Source organism: Pantherophis guttatus, chromosome 8 (assembly GCF_059756535.1).
Source record: "Pantherophis guttatus breed Tessera chromosome 8, ASM5975653v1, whole genome shotgun sequence".
Taxonomy (NCBI): domain Eukaryota; kingdom Metazoa; phylum Chordata; class Lepidosauria; order Squamata; family Colubridae; genus Pantherophis; species Pantherophis guttatus.
Window position 1 is genome coordinate 72,657,523 of NC_142070.1, and position 18,495 is coordinate 72,676,017.

The window sequence follows — 18,495 nt, forward strand, 5'->3', positions numbered from 1 at the left end:
AGGTGCGTCTTATACACCAAATGTAGTCCCGCTCACCCGCTGGCCCCCACCCTTTGGCCTCTGCCTCCCAGCAATTTACCTCCTTGCAGCAAACAGCAAGAAGAAACAGCCCGTTTCAGCTTCAGCACAGCCTAATTAGCACAAGTTGATTGTCTGTTGGATCGGCCTCCCGACTCTCAGCTGTTTTGCGCAGGGCTCTGCTGCTTGCTGCAAGGAGGTAAATTGCTGGAGCAGATTTTTTTTTTTTCCTTGTGCTAATCAAGCTATGCTGAAAACGAAAATGAAAGTAAAGCAGGCTATTTGCTGTTTGCTGCAACGAGGCAAAATTGCTGGGAGGCAGAGGCAGATTTCTTTTTCTTGTTTGCCCTACCAAAAAAGGTAGGTGCGTCTTATACTCCGAAAAATACATTATTTCTTTTATTGCAGCCTTTCCATGGACTAAGGGCAAAGCACAGTATTATAACTTCTCCCCAACAAAGCAAAACAAAACAGACTCCATTAAGTAAAATCCAAGAGGGGCATTAAAATATTGAACAATATAAGCAGTATGAAAAACCCAATGGAATTGAATAGTTTGTACAGGTAGCCCTCAATGTACGACCACAACTGAGCCCAACTGTTGCTAAGCGAAAAATCTGCTAAGTGGGTTTTGGTCCATTTTACGACTTTTCTTGCCACAGTTTGTTAAGCGAGTCACTATAATTGATAAGTTACTAACCTAGTTGTTAACTGAATCTGGCTTCCCCCTTGACTTTGCTTGTCAGAAGGTTGCAAAAGGGGATCGCGTGACCCCAGGACTCTGCAACCGTCATAAATGTGAACCGGTTGCCAAGTATCCAAATGTAAATAGCAATAGCACTTAGACTTATATGCCGCTTCACAGTGCTTTACAGCCCTTTCTAAGTGGTTTACAGAGTCAGCCTGTTGCCCGCAACAATCTGGCTCCTCATTTTACTGACCTCGGAAGGATGAGTCAACCTTAAACTGGCGAGTATCGATCTGCCGAACTATTGGCAGCTGGCATTCAGCAGAAGTAGCTGTTGTAACTTCGAATGGTCAGTAAGTGAACTGTTGTAAGACGAGGACTGCCTGTACTGCTTATCGAGAAGTCAGTGGCACATTTCAGGCAAACTACTCAGTTCTTTAGAAGAAGTTTTTTAATATTAATGGAGACGTCACAAGCGAGGGACATGCTTGAGTGACACCAACTTGAAACTATAAAACAGTGTAGTAATTTTGTTTTAATGTATTTCTCTGGTGCATTTATCTCAGTTACGGTAGCTGGGAGTACCTGGGCGCAGAGGTGGGTTTCAGCAGGTTCTGACCAGTTCTGGAGAACCGGTAGCGGAAATTTTGAGTAGTTCAGAGAACCGGTAAATATCACCTCTGACTGGCCCCGCCCCCATCTATTCTCTGCTTCCTGAGTCCCAGCTGATTGGGAGGAAATGAGGATTTTACAGTCACCTTCCCCTGGAGTGGGGAGGGAATGGAGATTTTACAGTATCCTTCCCCTGCCACGCCCACCAAGCCATGTCCACCAAGCCACACCCACAGAATCGGTAGTAAAAAAAAATTGAATCTCACGACTGGCTGGGCCGTTGAGAAAAGTTGGGCCTGACTTGGTGCAGACTTCAAGATAATAAAAGAATTGTAGGATAGAATGGAAAGTTGAAAAAAAATTCCTGGAAGAATTCACTTCCATAATGTTGCTGAGAAGATGGTATTTCAAGCAAGAAATAGACTACCAATGTCGATGATAAAAATTAGAATAATGATATGTTATCTAAAATGTTATCTAATTTTAGGTTCTATTTAATTGGGCCAAACTATGTTGTTATAATAATTTTAATTAGCAATTTTATGATGTTTGTGTATCTATAATTTTCTTGACTGTACACCGCCTTGAATCCTACAGGAGAAAGGCGGTATAGAAATATAATAAATAAATAAACAAATAAATAAACATAACTGTCATTGCTTACCTTCAAGGTTCTTGTTTTTTTTTTCTACTTCTCTGTCTAGCCTACAGACCTAAATAGCTATATTTCTATCTTTTTTTAAATTATTCTATTATCCAATGCTGCATGCATTAAATCCAATTGGATTTAATTCTGTTTTAAATTATTTTAAATTTTGTATTGTATGTATTTTAATCTGGCTGTGCACTGCCCTGAGTCCTTCGGGAGAAGGGCGGTATACAAATTTAAATATAATAATAACAACAACAACAACAACAACAACAACACACTGCATTTCTTGATTGATTCGTGTCCAAGTACTAACCAGGTCTTACATTGGTTTGCTTACTGAAATGGCATTATTTGTAATCTTTTTCTCGCAGTGGGTATTTTTCCATTTGGACCTGATACATTACGGGCCTTCTTGCATTTCATGTCTGTACTGGAATTTAAATTCTGACCTCCCAAATTCAATCAATATTACGCTGCCATGCTCGATTGTTGATTTGAAAAGCTCTTTATTGACTGGGTTGATTAAATTGCTTTAAGAATCTGATCCTCCCGCTGAGACTTACTGTAATTTACTTTCATTGGATTTCCCACCATCCAAAATATTTACCTGACATCCTTTTAATACTTCTGGTCATTTAAGATCTGCCGAGATGGTAAGCGAATGCATCGGAGTTATTGTCTCCGGGTTATTGTCTCTACAAATTCCATTTGTAGACATTGTCTCCCATTGTGAGAAAAATCATCTCTGGAAAGAAATAATTAATCGACGTGTTCTGTCTGTGCTGGACAAACAAATGATTGGACACGAGCTAAAATCCATTTATAAAGCTACTCAATTCCCCCAGTGGGCATTTTGTTAGGGACTTCCAGTGAGGCTTGGGCCTAGCTTCCTCTTCCTGCTGTTGTGAGGTTTTGAATATTGGTCAAATTAACAAGAGTTGGAAGGGACCTTATAGGTCATCTAGTCCAACCCCCCCCACACACAATTTTTGACAAATGGCAGTCCAAACTTTTCATGAAAGTCTCAAGTGATGAAGCTCCCACCACTTCCGAAGGCAACTTCTGTTCCATTGGTTGATTGTTCTCACTGTCAGAAAAGTTCCTCCTCATTTCTAGGTTGAATCTCTCCTTGGTCAGTTTCCATCCATTATTCCTTGTCTGGCCTTCCGGTGCTTTGGAAAATGCTCAGTTCCTGTAACCGTTCTTCATATGTTTTAGTCTCCAGTCCCCTAATCATCCTGGTTGCTCTCTTCTGCACTTTTTCTAGAGTCTCAACATCTTTTTTATAGTGTGGTGACTAAAACTGGATGCAGTACTCTAGGTGTGGTCCTACTAAGGCTTTATAGAGTAGTATTAGTACCTCACTTGATCTTGATTGTATCCCACTTTTAATGCAATTTGGGATTGCATTGGCTTTTTCGGCTGCCGCTGCACATGGCTGGCGCAATGTTGTTGCAGACGTGGAAATAAATTTCCACAGTGTTTCATACAAGGTGGTCTTTGCAGTCTATCAATAGAGAAGCTGCCTGGCCTGCCCACCTCCCATGTTCTTTTATCCTGCTAAGGAAAGGGGAGATAATATCATACATGCCATAATGGCAGCCTATCATTGCAGGGAAATAAAAGCCCTACATGGTATTTCCTTTAATGTTGGGTTTGTTTACTTGAAATGGATTGGTTTGTCAATGTGACTCATACACTAGCTAGTAGTTAAGCTATTATTCATTGAGAAATATCTGTTCTCACTGGATGTCAGTAAATGGTAAGCAGTTATTGGATTATGCTGCTTCTCTATTGTCTTCATTGTAACCAAGGAGGAATATGGTATATCTAGACCATAAGAAATATCTAGACCGTAAGAAAGGCTGAGCACCAAAGAATTGAGGCCTTTGAACTGTGGTGCTGGAGAAGATTCCTGTGAGTCCCTTGGACTGCAAGACGATCCATCCAGTCAGTCCTAGAGGAGATCAACCCTGACTGTTCTTTAGAAGGCCAGATCCTGAAGATGAAACTCAAATACTTTGGCCAGCTAATGAGAAGGAAGGACTCACTGGAGAAGAGCCTAATGCTGGGAAAGATTGAGGGCAAAAGAAGAAGAGACAACAGAGAATGAGGCGGCTGGATGGAGTCACTGAAGCAGTCGGCGTGAGCTTAAATGGACTCCAGAGGTTGGTAGAGGACAGGAAGGCCTGGAGGAACGTTGTCCATAGGGTCACGACTTCGCAACTAACAACAACAGACTTCGAAAAATATTGAGTCACAGACAGTTGGAATAAAGAAAGTTGGGATGTGCATAATTGAGTTTGTGCTGATAGGTGTTTGGTGTTTGTAGGAAGTAACTACGAATACATAACACATAAGCAGGTTAAATGATGTTTGATGATATATAACCAGTTTGCGCTTTACATGGAAATTTGCATGGAAAGGAAAGCATTATTTGCATGGAAATATTTGCATGGAAAGGAAAGCATTAACTATGAATGAAAAAGCTAAGGTGTACGTACCTCAGTAAGCAGGGTGGATAAAAATCGATGCTTTTTTAAAAAAAAATAGGATTTTTTAAAAATTTAAATCAGATTTTTTTTATTTAAATAGGATTTTTTTTATTTTTATCAAATTTATTTTAATAAAATGCTTTTGGAGTAAAAATCTATCTAAAGATAGTTTTCTATTTAAGATACATTAATAATTTAGTTTATTCAGCATGAAATGGAGCTTAGTTATATAGCATGAGGCTGTATATTCTGCAAGATTGGGACGGTTGGTTGAGTCAACAGCAGGTCAGAGGAGGAACTGCTGTGGGGCAGAGATAACAGTTGCTCTTTAAAAATTATGATTTAAATCGAGTTGATTTAAATCAAGCCTTTTTATTAGTGATTTAAATCACGATTTAAACTGTGATTTAAATCAACTTAATTTAAATCTAATCCACCCTGTCAGTAAGTATGAATTGGCATCACTTTGGCCCTTGGGGAAATCTATAGAAATGAAGAATTCATAGATTAGTGAGAATTATATATTGTGCTGCAGTGAATGTGGTAATGGAAGAACAAAAACTGAGTTTGGGAATAATTGTACAGCTTTCGAAATGAATGGGATCCAGGAGGAAAAGTTATTCTGTTAGGTGTCTCCCATGCATGTATACATGGATGGATGGATGGATGGACGGATGGCTCGAAATCAGAGGAGAAGGTAGGGAAAAAATGATCTAGCTACTCAGAGGCCTAACAATAAATCAGAATTCGGAGTGTTTGGTGAGTGTTCAGTTAAAAAAAAAAAGTATTTTTTCTTTCAGATTTGTGGTTTAAGTGTCAATACAGGTAGTCCTTGACTTACAACAGTTCATTTAATGACAATTCAAAGTTACAACTGCATTGGGAAAAGTGACTTACTGCTATTACTATAAGTCACTTATTCCAATGTCTTGTAACTTTGAACACTTAGACTTATATAATGCTTCATAATGTTTTATAGCACTCTGTAAGCGATTAACAGAGTCAGCGTCTTGCCTCCAACAATCTGGGTCCTCATTTTACCGGAAGGATGGAAGGCTTATGACCGTTTTTCACACTTACAACCATTTCAGCATCCCCATGGTCCTGTGATCACAATACAGATGCTTGGTGACTGACTCATATTTATGACAGTTGCAGAGTCCTGGGGTCATGTGATGCCCTTTGGCGACCTTCTGGCAAGCCAGATTCATTTAACAACCGTGTTACAAACTTAACAACGGCAGTGATTCGCTTAACGGGTGTGGCAAAGAAGGTCATAAAATGGGGACAAAGTTTGCTTAACGTAGGTCTCACTTAGCAACAGAAATGTTGGGCTCGATTGTGGTCCTACATTGAAGACCACCTGTGTACACGACAAACAATGTAATAATGTATATAAAAGCCAGGATTTATTTGATTGTTTATGATGAAAGATGTGTTCATGAAAGGGGTACTGTATTTTTGGGACTATAAGTCGCACCGGTGTATTAAGACAGACCAAGATTTTGAAGAGGTAAGAAGAAAAAAAAGTTTTTGCCCTCTCCAGCCCCCAGGAGCACTCTGCAGGCCTCCCAAACCTTCTGTGCATCCCGTTTTTCACAAAAACGGTGCGAGCAGAGGCTTTGGGAGGCCTGCAGAGTGGTCCTGGGGGCTGGGGAGGGCAAAAATGCAATGCATGAGGGGTTTTGGAGGCCAAAAACAGGACGCGTGGGGTGGGGCTTTGGGATGCCAAAAATGGCTGTATTCGGTGTATAAGATGCACCAACATTTCCACCCTCAAGTACGGTACTTGAGGCTCCCAGCATGAGACATATCATGTGATGGAACGTTGTCTGGATTCCCAGGATGGTGTGAGAGAAAAGGGATGGGGATGTCCCTTCCCTAATAGTTCCCTAAGTGTAGGTTTTATGAGGGAGGCAGCATGCTTTACTTTGAAAGTATTCTGTGTCAGCCCTGGAGTCCAACTTTTCTTTTGGATCTTCAAGGCTGCCACACTTAGTCTGTGGTAAACTGGGAGGGGGGAGTTGTATGGAGTTGGTAGAAGTATTTAGCCATAACAACATTCTTTTCTCTGAGAGTCAAGGACGTTCAGCCTGCACCTGGAGTGGTGTGACTGGCAGGCATCCCCAGTTGGGACGGTGGATTGATTGGACTATATGATGGACATGTGGGTTCAGGGGAAGGGACTTCGACTTTCTTTTGGGTGGGGAAAACTCGAGAGCTTTCAGATTCGGGTTTTCCCAGATGTGCCAATATGACATCTCTAATAAAATGGAACTTTGAGGAACTGTCGGCCTTGAAGTCTTCATTGGTTGAGGGTGTGGACATTCTGTTTAGATGACAAACAATAAAAAAACCCCAGGAAGAATCACAATGTGTTTTTGTTAGTTTTTGGAACATGGCACAATTCTTAATAGAATAGAATAAAATTCTTTATTGGCCAAGTGTGATTGGACACACAAGGAATTTGTCTTGGTGCATATACTCTCGGTGTACATAAAATAAAAGATACATTCGTCTAGAATCATAAGGTACAACACTTAATGATAGTCATAGGGAAACAGTCAATATAAATCTTAAGGATACCAGCAACAAGGTTACAGTCATAAGTGGGAGGAGATGAGTGATAGGAATGATGAGAAGATTAATAGTAGTGCAGACTTAGTAACTAGTTTGACAGTGTTGAGGGAAATACTTGTTTAGCAGAGTGATGGCGTTTGGGAAAAAACTGTTCTTGTGTCTAGTTGTTCTGGTGTGCAGTGCTCTATAGCGTCGTTTTGAGGCTAGGAGTTGAAACAGTTTATGTCCAGGATGCGAGGGGTCTGTAAATATTTTCACAGCCCTCTTTTTGACTCGTGCAGTATACAGGTCCTCCATGGAAGACAGGTTGGTAGCCATTGTTTTTTTCTGCAGTTCTAATTATCCTCTGAAGTCTGTATCTGTCTTGTTGGGTTGCAGAACCAAATCAGACAGTTATGGAGGTGCAGATGACAGAGTCAATAATTCCTCTGTAGAACTGGATCAGCAGCTCCTTGGGCAGTTTGAGCTTCCTGAGTTGGTACAGAAAGAACATTCTTTGTTGTGCTTTTTTGATGACGTTTTGGGTGTCCATTTTAGGTCGTGAGATATGGTAGATAATAGTTTCAGAGAGTGGGAAAGAGAAAGAAACATAATAGATAAAAAAGGGGAAAGAAATGAAAGTGAAAGCAGGACCAGAATCCTGTACAAAAACATTAGATGATAGATTATTCTCTCATTGAATGGAAAGCAGGTGAATGAAAAAAGGCTATGGAAATTGTGTCATAGCATCCTATGACACAATTGCATTATATCCTAATTGAATTATAAAATAGGATGCTAGATCAAATGATGAATCGAAAGGGTCTGTGGATAAGAAAAAATGCATACAAGAAAACAATTGCTTCAAAAAAAAAAGAAGTTGAAAGTTTTTGCACACAGGGTAAAGAAAAATATAGTCAAAGAGAAGAAGGCACAGTTAATATTAAAAGAGACAGAGAACAAAATGTTTTGAAATTGGTGAACAGGTAAAAAAAGCTCTCTCTAATTGAGCAAATGGGATTAATAATAAAAGTGATAATGTGCTTTGGAATTCTGCTGAGGTGGTGGAAGGAAGTTCAGAGATCTGTATAAGAGCAATAATGGTATGTCAGTGTGTCACACATAAAGGCATAGTGCTTTTTCAGTTTGGGCTGAAAAGTAGCAGGTAGAATAAAAATACAGGTAGTCCTTGACTTACAACAGTTTGCTTAAGCGAACCATTCAAAGTTACAACGGCACTGAAAAAAAGAGACTTATGACCGTTTTTCACACTTATGACTGTTGCAGCATCCCCTTGGTAAATTCAGATGTTTGGCAATTGGCTCATATTTATAATGGCTGCTGTGTCTCAGGGTCATGTTTCGTGACCTTCTGACATGCAGAGCTAACGGGGAAGCCAGATTCACTTATTAACAACCTGCCACAAAGAAGAGGGAGTCAAGCTATTCTCCAAAGCACCTGAGGGCAGGACATGAAGCAACGAGTGGAAACTAATCAAGGAGAGAAGCAACCTAGAACTAAGGAGAAATTTCCTGACAGCTAGAACAATTAATCAGTGGAACAACTTGCCTCCAGAAGTTGCAAGTGCTCCAACACTGGAAGTTTTTAAGAAGAGATTGGATAAGCATTTGTCTGAAGTGGTGTAGGGTTTCCTGTCTAAGCAGGGGGTTGGACTAGAAGACCTCCAAGATCCCTTCCAACTCTGTTATTCTATTCCATTCCATTCCATTCCATTCCATTCCATTCCATTCCATTCCATTCCATTCCATTCTATTCTATTCTATTCTATTCTATTCTATTCTATTCTATTCTATTCTATTCTATTCTGTTATTAACTTAACAACTGCAATGATTCATTTAACAATTGTGGCAAGAAAGGTCATAAAATGGGACAAAACTCACTTAGCATATGTCTCACTTAGCAACATAAATTTGGGTAAGTTGAGGACTACCTGTATTGGAACAATCAAGAAAATAAGTAAAGAGATTAAATGTACATAAATCTGCAATCTTTTTTAAAAAAAAAATCAGTGGAGAATAACAAAACACTAACCATCTCATTTATTTTTGGGCAGGTGGTTCACCATCCATTTCCCCATCAGGATCTCCTTTGGTTGTGAATAGCGGGCAAGAATTTAAGCTGGCCTGTACCGATGATGGCCCAGTGACCTGGGTCTTTTACAGTGCTGACCCATCCGTGAAGTTAAAGAATTTCAAAACTAAAGAAGTGCATGTTATTCAGGCAAGACCAACAGACACAGGAACCTATCTGTGCAAGAACAGAAGAAACTCCAACAGCTCCGTTTATGTTTTCGTTAAAGGTAATTTCATGTTGATCTCTTCGCTTTTCCTTTCTCCGTCACAAATAACACATTTTCTAAAATGCACTACGTATGAAGGCTAGATTCGGTGTGCATTTATGGCCATCCCATTTATTTATTTATTTATTTATTTATTTATTTATTTATTTATTTATTTATTTAATTAATTAATTTCTATACCGCCCTTCTCCCGAAGGACTCAGGGCGGTGAACAGATTAAGATTTCATATACATATAATATTATATATAACAGTAAATAATAAATTGAGTCAACTTGGTGTATCTGCTAAGACCTTGGCATAGAATTTAGGTGTTTATGCTAGCCCTGCTTGTTGAAACAGAAAGGTCTTCAGGGCACATCGGAAAGTGCAAAGATCTGGGATTATTCGTATTCCAGGGGGTATTTTGTTCCAAAGAGTAGGTGCCCCCACAGAGAAGGCTCTCTCCCTTGGAACTACTAGACGACATTGTTTTAATGATGGTACTATGAGTAGGCCTACTCTGTGAGAGCGTATTGGTTGGTGGGAGGTTATCGGTTGCAGTAGGTGGTCTCGTAAGTACTCATTTACACTTACAGGCAGTGCGGTGGCTCAGCGGTTAAGACACTGGGCTGGAAAACCGGCAGCTCAGGTTTGAGACCCGAGCACTACATGACGGGTTCCTTGCTCCAGCTCCTGCCAACCTAGCAGTTCGAAAGCATGCAAATGCAAGTAGATAAATAAGTACCACTTCACTGGGAGGGTAACAGCGGTCTGTGATGTCATGCTGGCCACGTGACCACAGAAAATGTCTTTGGACAGAGCCAGCTCAATGGCCTTGAAATAGAAATGAGCACCACCTCCTAGAGTCAGCAACAATTAGCAGAATAAAATCCACAGGGACCCCTTTACCTTTTTAATATATACCCCCCTGGGGGGGGGTGCACAGGTTATGCTCAAAAAATTCAAGTCATGGTCATGATTGCAATTCCACTTGTTTTTAATCATGGTCTAGTGCCGTGATGGCAAACCTATGGCACGTGTGCCAGAGGTGGCACATGGAGCCATGTCTGTGGGCACACGAGCATTGCCCTAGCTCAGCTCCAACACGGATGTGCGCACTGGCCAGTTGATTTTCGGGCCTTCTGGAAGTCAGGAAACGAGTTGTTTCCAGCCTCCAGAGGGCCTCCTGGGGGTGGGGAAGGCCATTTTCACCCTCCCCAGGCTCCAAGAAAGCCTCTGGAGCCTGGGGAAAGTGAAAAACGGGCCTTCCGGGCCCACCAGAAGTCAGGAAACAAGCTGTTTCCAGCCTCCGGAGGGGTGGGGAAGGCCGGTTTCACCCTCCCCAGGCTCCAAGAAAGCCTCTGGAGCCTGGAGAGAGCAAAAAATGGGCCTTCTGGGCCTACCGAAAGTCGGGAAATGGCCTGTTTCTGGCCTTTGGGGGGATGGGAAAGGCTGTTTTCACCTTCCCTAGGCTCTTAGGAAGCCTCTGGAGCCTGGGGAGGGCAAAAAATGGGCCTACTTGGGCCCACTGGTAACGCATACCAAAAGTGGGAGGAACGCGGGGGGAGGGGGTCGCATGCACAAGGGGGGGGGCATTAAATTATGCATGTGGGCACGCATGCGCACGACCCCCAGCGCTCCCCCGCTTTTGGCACGCAATGGCAAAAAGGTTAGCCATCACTGGTCTAGTGAATACAGCCGTAGCAGTTCAATCCATTTGGACAGCACTGAGTTGGTAAAGATAGAAAGCCATTACTTCTGGTGGAAGCTCCCCCTTCTAAAAACACAATACGTGCCTTCTCGCACAGCTGCAAGTCACTGGCAAAATGTTGATCTAAGTTGGTATCAGTTTCCAAGTACTGTTTGGAGGAAAGTATTTTTGTATGTGGTATAATCACCAGACTTCTTTCTGGATATTAAAGACAGATAACGTTGAAAATTATAGATTGACACTAAATATTTATTTTAAATATCCTGACACCAACTTATGGAATGGAATGGACCTTGGAAGTCTTCTAACCCTCTGCTTAGGCAGGAAACCGTATAACGTTTCAGACAAATGGTTGTCCACAACTCCAATGATTAATTGTTCTAACTATCTCTTTAGTTTTAGGTTGCTTCTCTCCTTGATGAGTTTCCATCCATTGCTTTTTGTCCTGCCTTCAGGTGCTTTGGAGAATAGCTTGACTCCCTCTTCTTTGTGGCAGCCCCTGAGCAGGGTGGATAAAAATCAATGATTTTTTTAAAAAAATCAAAAAAATCAGATTTTAAATCGGATTTTTTTGATTTAAATCGGATTTTTTTGATTTTTATCGGATTTATTTTAATAAAAAACTTTTGGGGTAAAAATCTATCGTAAAACAGTTTTCTATTTAAGATACATAAATAACTTAGTTTATTCAGCGTGAAATGGAGCTTAGTTATGTAGCAGGAGGCTGTATATTCTGCAACACTGGGACTATCGGTGAGTCAACAGTGGGTCAAAGGAGTAGCAGAGATGACAGTTGCTCTTTAAAAATTATGATTTAAATCGAGTTGATTTAAATCAAGCCTTTTTACTAGTGATTTAAATCATGATTTAAATCGTGATTTAAATCAACTCGATTTAAATCAAATCCACCCTGCCCCTGAGATATTGGAAGACTGCTATCATATCACCCCTAGTCCTTCTTTTCATTAAACTAGACATACCCAATTCCTGCAACCCTTCTTCGTATGTTTATGTACTCTAGAAGCCAAGAGTTCTGACTGTATTCAGGATCATAAGAAAAGCGGATTCATTTTTTTCCCCTCTGCACCCTAGCACAAAATGAAAACATCTTCTTTTTCTGAAACTGCCACTTGATGTTAGGGAGAGGGCCCAGGGACGTAAACAGTGACAAGTGAGTCAGTCTGCAAATCTGAATCTGCCATCTCAGATAAGGCTCTCAGTCTGCCTCACAAGTCAGCCTTGTTTTTAAGTTTCAAAGATTCTTAGAGAAAGATTACCGTCCTCCAGGCAAGTTCATACCATAGATGAAACATCTTGCGAGCCGTGACGATTTCAAAACAGACACGTGAGCAAGCACGATAGCGTCACACAAGTCATGTATTTTACCATTTTGCACAATATAAAATGATACAGGTGTAAACAATTTGTGTCCTCACTAACCCCTCTCGGGCAGGCAACTACACAAAGGCACCGAAGATATTCTGGTGATGATTCTGCAAATGATTGATTGATTGTGCAAATTTATATAGCCACCCATCTTAAGCAAAGAACTCTGAGGCAGCTAACGAAGCTATAAAAACCAGACGTGCAAACAATTGAACAATACAAGATGCCAGGCAAAATGCTGAACTCAATTTAAACGCTTAGTCAAACTATATTGCACTGATATCCTGATTCTAAAGCCTGCAGGAAAGAGCTAGAGTTTTTAAGGTGTTCCAAAATGCCAACAGAGTCAGGGCCATCCAAATTAGGGGGCAGGTCTCCTGATATAGAAGGCACACCTACTAAGATAACATTATGTCAGAGAAACGACCTGGAACATATCTACCAGTGGTGGGTTCCTCCTGGTTTGGCCCGGTTCGGCCGAGCAAATAGCGGTGACGTCACCGAACCGGTTCTCTTTGTTCAGGAGCTGGGCCCCACATTATTCTTACCTTTTATTTAGCCCCGCCCCCAATCTATTCGCTGCCTCCTGAGTCCCAGCTGATCGGCTAGAAGGAAAAAAACTGTTTAAACTCTTGCTGCGGGGCTTCAAAGGGCCGCCCTACAGCTGATCAGTGTTAAAAGGCAGTGTGGTGGTAGACCAGTGTGCTCGAAAAACAAATGGGTAGACCGGTGCCTCCAAAGACAAATGGATAGACTGGTGCCTCCAAAAGCAAATGGGTAGACCGGTGCCTCCAAAGACAAATGGGTAGACCGGTGCCTCCAAAGACAAATGGGTAGACCGGTGCCTCCAAAAACAAATGGGTAGACCGGAACGCTCCAAGAACAAATGGGTAGACCGGTACAGCACTGCAAGCAGTTAAAAGCCTGGTCGACCAGTACCTCTGCTAAATCCTAAAGAATTGTCACATGTTCATCAAACCACGCCCACAAAATAAGCCACGCCCACAGAACCGGTAGTAAAAGAAATTAAAACCCACCCCTGATATCTACCCTACCAAATGTGTAGTAGTATTATCCCAATTAATAACAAAATGGACTGATGCATTATGTAAAAAGGACAAGAATTCGTTTATTCTGAAATAAGGAGTCCTTGTTTTTTTTCAGGACACATCCCTTCAAAGGGAAGTTTGTGGCAGGAAATCACACGATGTCTTTAGAACAGGCCTTGTTTATTACTTTGGCTTCAAAAACCATAATCAAAGGGTGCTTCTAGAGAGTAAACCTAAACCCATTTACTAAGGTGTAAGCCTGATTGACTCCAGTATGACTCCTGATTAAACCTGCAGAAGACTTAAGATTTATCCTTAAGATTTATATTGACTGTTTCCTAATATGATTTGATTGCTTATTTGTTCCCTATGACTATCATTAAGTGTTGTACCTTATGATAAGATACAAATCTATCTTTTCTTTTATGTACACTGAGAGCGTATGCACCAAAGACAAATTCCTTGTGTGTCCAATCACACTTGGCCAATAAAGAATTCTATTCTATTCTATTCTATTCTATTCTATTCTATTCTGTTCTGTTCTGTTCTGTTCTGTTCTGTTCTGTTCTGTTCTGTTCTGTTCTGTTCTGTTCTGTTCTGTTCTGTTCTGTTCTATTCTATTCTATTCTATTCTCCTTCAGCCCAACATAGCCACTGCTCCAGATTGTTTTCTACCCAGAGTGGCAAAACTGATTGTCTTACAGCTTCTGACAATGCCCGATAGACGATAAATAAATGAGGGCATAAGATATGCTTGACTGGCATTTAATGGTTTATCTAGACTAGCCAGGAAAATGAGAGCATAGATAATGGTCAGACATTAGCTGGGTGAGTTTCCATTCTATTCTGATTTAGTCAAAAAATGAGTGAGCGTAATTGGCCCTGTAGCCACTCCAGTTAGATATGGGCAGGGCGTTTCTGCCTTCTGTTGTGAGATCAGAGAACTAGGAGATTAATAGGCCTAGTTTTTCTCATTGTATTAATGAAGAAATATCTACTGTTTTTTTATTATTATTTTGGAATATTTAGATAACTGATTACTACTTTTTTTTATTTTTTATTTTTAATTTGATTTATATGCCGCCCTTCTCCGGAGACTCAGGGCGGCTTACAATATGCTCAGCAATACTTGATTTCTCTATCCCTTTCAACTGGCATGTTGGATAGCATGGCATTTGAAGCCAAGAGGATGCTGAATATAATTATGGGTTTATCCTGCAGATCTTTTACGGCTGACTCACATGTACCGACTGTCTAGTGAGGCAACTTTATTCAGTTGAAGAATAAAGCTGAAAAATGTCTCCACAATTCCCCACCCCACCCCCAATCCTTTTCTGACATCAATGTTGAAAGATGTTATTTTGATGTTAAATTTTAGGACCGAATCCTGGGATCTGTGTTTTTCTTTCTTTCTTTCTTTTAAAATATTTGCATGGCTGCCTGTTTTAAAACCCAAGTCTGGGCAGCCCACAATAATAAACTCCCGTACTATAAAAACCACAAACCACAAATCTATAAAACAGAACCAAAACTTCACCCCTTGGGAGCCCCAACAACCAAGCCCAAACTTCCTCACTCCGTTCCAGTCCCTGGGTAAAAAACAAAACAAAACAGGTTTTGATGGCCTTCTAGAAGGCTAAAAGGGTTTTGGCCACAGAAAAGTACCACAGATGCCCACTGTAGCACGTCTTCTACTACTACATAGCTACCATTTGTTACCATACATGCGAAAACGAGATGCAGCATCCGTAAAGAATTCAGTCCATAGAATTTTATTCGAAATTTGCCTTGAGCAGTGTGGCTCCAGAAAGATCCTGTTGAGACTTGTTCTTCTTGTTGATATTCAGACTGTGTCTGTCTATATATGCAGATTGGAACTATGCCCCAGTTGAAGCCAAAGGCTTTTGAGACTAGAATGAAAATAAAAGATGAGAAGATTTAGATTATGGGTTTCTGATGAGTCCTCTGGGGTAGTGGGCAGCTGTTCTGTGGGCTTTTATAGTTCTAAAGGGATTTTTGGAAGCATCAACCAAAGTAAGTTCTGTGTTTTGCCAGAACATCCATAATCTTCTGCTGGCATATTTTAAGGACCGGTCTACACAAGTGTGTGTAGTTTTACATTTCTTCATCAGCCAGTAATTGGCATTTGAATGAATGAATGGATTGCACTGAAAAAAAGTTGTTTTGCCGATATGAAATAATCTGGAACAATTATTAGGAGACTTCAATCGATGACTTTTTTTCCTCACAAGTAAATACATCGTTTAGCAGGGCCTAGGTATGGGAACCTGATGATATTTTGCTTGGAAATCCATATTTTTTGATGCTGCTTTTTACCTTAAAAAAAAAAAAACCACTATTGGAAAATGCCCTTGGGTATAGCATTCAGTTTACTGAATAATTTAAAATCTAGGGGGGAAAACTCTTTTCTGTGATGCTGAGTCTATAGACTTTACCACCAAACCAGTGGTGAAATCCAATTTTTTTTTACTACAGTTTCTGTGGGCGTGTCTTGGTGGGCATGGCAGGAGAAGGATACTGCAAAATCTCCATTCCCACCCCACTCCAGGGGAAGGATACTGCAAAATCTCCATTCCCTCCCCACTCCTGGGGGAAGGATATTGCAAAATTTCCATTCCCACTGCACTCTGGGGCCAGCCAGAGGTGGTATTTGCCTGTTCTCTGAACTACTCAAAATTTCCACTACCGGTTCTCCAGAATCTGCTGGATTTCATCCCTGCACCAAACAAATGTAGGAGTATAAGAATTTTGCTACCATTCTGGATTCTATTTTTTAAAAATTTATTAACAGTATTTCTATACTGCTTGTCCACAAATCCCACAATCCCATCATGTAAATTAGATGGAAAAAATAAAAGAGGAGCAAACACACATATGTGTACCATCTCCTGGCAAATAAACAAACAAGCAAACAAGAAAGATATCTCAGCACTTTATCAAAAAGTTGAGGATGTGAGTTGGGAAGAGAGTGATTTGGCAAATAGAATACAACTTTGTTACCAATTAAGTTCTGTTAATGTTCTGCTCAATTAAGAAGGGATTAAACATCTGGGAAATGGAAAAATCTATTCATAGCAATCTACTGAAATGTGAATTTTATCATGTAAGGTACATTTCTAACCAATGTCTAAACAAACAGGAGGAAATTGAACCTTGTAGGAAATGCTGCCCTTATTTTCCACCACTTACCAGACAGGTTAGGATGATACGAAAAACGGGAGCAAAAAAAATTAATTGTTGTGATCGTGAATGTGTATCAGATCTACACCGTTTCATCTGTGATATTTGTCCCTGCAGAAATTAAAAGCAGCTCATTGATTTCTAGTAGAGGAAAGTCTACTGTTGTAATATTTCTTCTGATCTTGCGTAGCATGAGCAACAACGTAAGACATTCTCTACTTAAAACTTTTATTTCTGTTGAAATCCAAAAGCGGAGATCATAATCGTTAATAGATTTTTTTAAAAAAAAAAAACATTAGTAGGAATCTTTCTCAGAACCTGGACAAGCCGTCATTCAGTTCCTCCCATTTTGCTAAACGTGGACAGATCTCTGGTTTGAGAAAGAAGAGCCCTTGTCAGACTACAAAAGAGAGAAAGAGAGAGAGAGAGAGAGAGAGAGAGAGAGAGAGAGAACTGAGGCATTAGATAGAGTGAATGCCATGATTTGGAGAGCAGTGATAAGCCTAATCCTTTGAAAGTCACACAGACGAGATCTCACCTTCTAAACCATCTTTCCTTTCAACTTCAGTACCTGACCCAAGGAAGCCTTTGTGTGTAAAACTGTGCGTGCAAAGGAGTTCAGAATGGGGTCTCCTTGTGACGGACATCACTGCTCAAAGTAGGGATGCTTTTGATGATCAAAGATCACCAGCTCAACACAGTAGGACAGGGTACATTTTCTCTAGTCCCAGGTGACTTTTAATCCCTTGTCTAATGTCTGAATGGAGCTTAAGATTGATTGTGACTGAAAGATTTGCATGAGACTTTTCATCATTACACTGTCAGACTTAAGACAAGGGAGCTGACTTATTTATGAGACAGTGCACTGTAGTATTCTACTGGGTGTTTCTGCTTTATTAGAATCATGATAGCTGCTAGCATGGCAGCATCGTACTACGAGCAGCGCCCTTCGGAAGCCAGCTGTGACATTAGCGCATGTGTAGAAAAGGAGTGAGGTTTGCATCTCAACATTTCAGTGCTGTTTGTATCATTCTCCCTTCCATGCTGGCATATACCCTGTTTCCCCAAAAATAAGATATCCTGTTGTGACCCCGACTCCCGAGCCTGTCCTAACAGAGGAAGAGGACTCAGAAGGTGATGGGGAGGAACTGACAAGGCCTCCCTCTCCAGGACCCTCCTTTCTGGCAATGGATGGAACCTCAGGTTCCATCCGAAGGCCAGGAGGAACAGCCTGGGATGTGCCAGGAGGAAGGCATATCGGAGCACCAATTGATAGGGAGCGAGGATGATGAATCCTGGCTTGATCCCAGGCAGCGTCGGAGGGAGAAGCGTGTGCAGCAACGGAAGAGGCGTGGGAGGGCCAGAGATTGAGCTGAGTCACGGAGCCACGCCCCACCAGGAATAAAAGTGGGTGGGATTGCTCTTCAGGCTTTGTGATGGACAAAGTTAAACCCTGAAAGTCAAATCGTGATCTCTGAAATTCGGCTTGGATATATTTTGGACTGAACATTGACTGAACTCTTGTCTCGTGGATAATGTGTTGCTCTTGGAACGGACTGAAGATAAGTCCTCTTCTGCTTTATGGGAGTGAATACGGTCTTGGCAGACATTCTTGGTCTGCCAAGAATTCTAATCTGTTTATCTAATAAAATATTGGCAGGCGTGCTTGGTATTACGTTTGCCTGTGTGTGGAAGGGGGACAGAACACATCCCCTGATAATAAGCTCAATTAGGCTTTTGTGCACATGTGCTAAATTAAGCCCTCCCCGAAAATATTTAAACACAGAGTTGGAAATTAGATAAGACGGCAAAAGGAGCCCCA

At 41.0% G+C, this 18,495-nt stretch overlaps 1 protein-coding gene across 1 annotated transcript in view; it reads left to right on the forward strand.

The window, feature by feature from the left end:
• The window catches only part of KIT (KIT proto-oncogene, receptor tyrosine kinase), a 125,033-nt gene that overhangs the window by 39,629 nt on the left and 66,909 nt on the right, over positions 1-18,495 (forward strand). Inside the window, exon 2 of the mRNA XM_060690820.2 lies at positions 9,100-9,345. Coding sequence (XP_060546803.2) covers positions 9,100-9,345 — 246 coding nt within the window. The remainder of the gene's footprint in view (positions 1-9,099; positions 9,346-18,495) is intronic.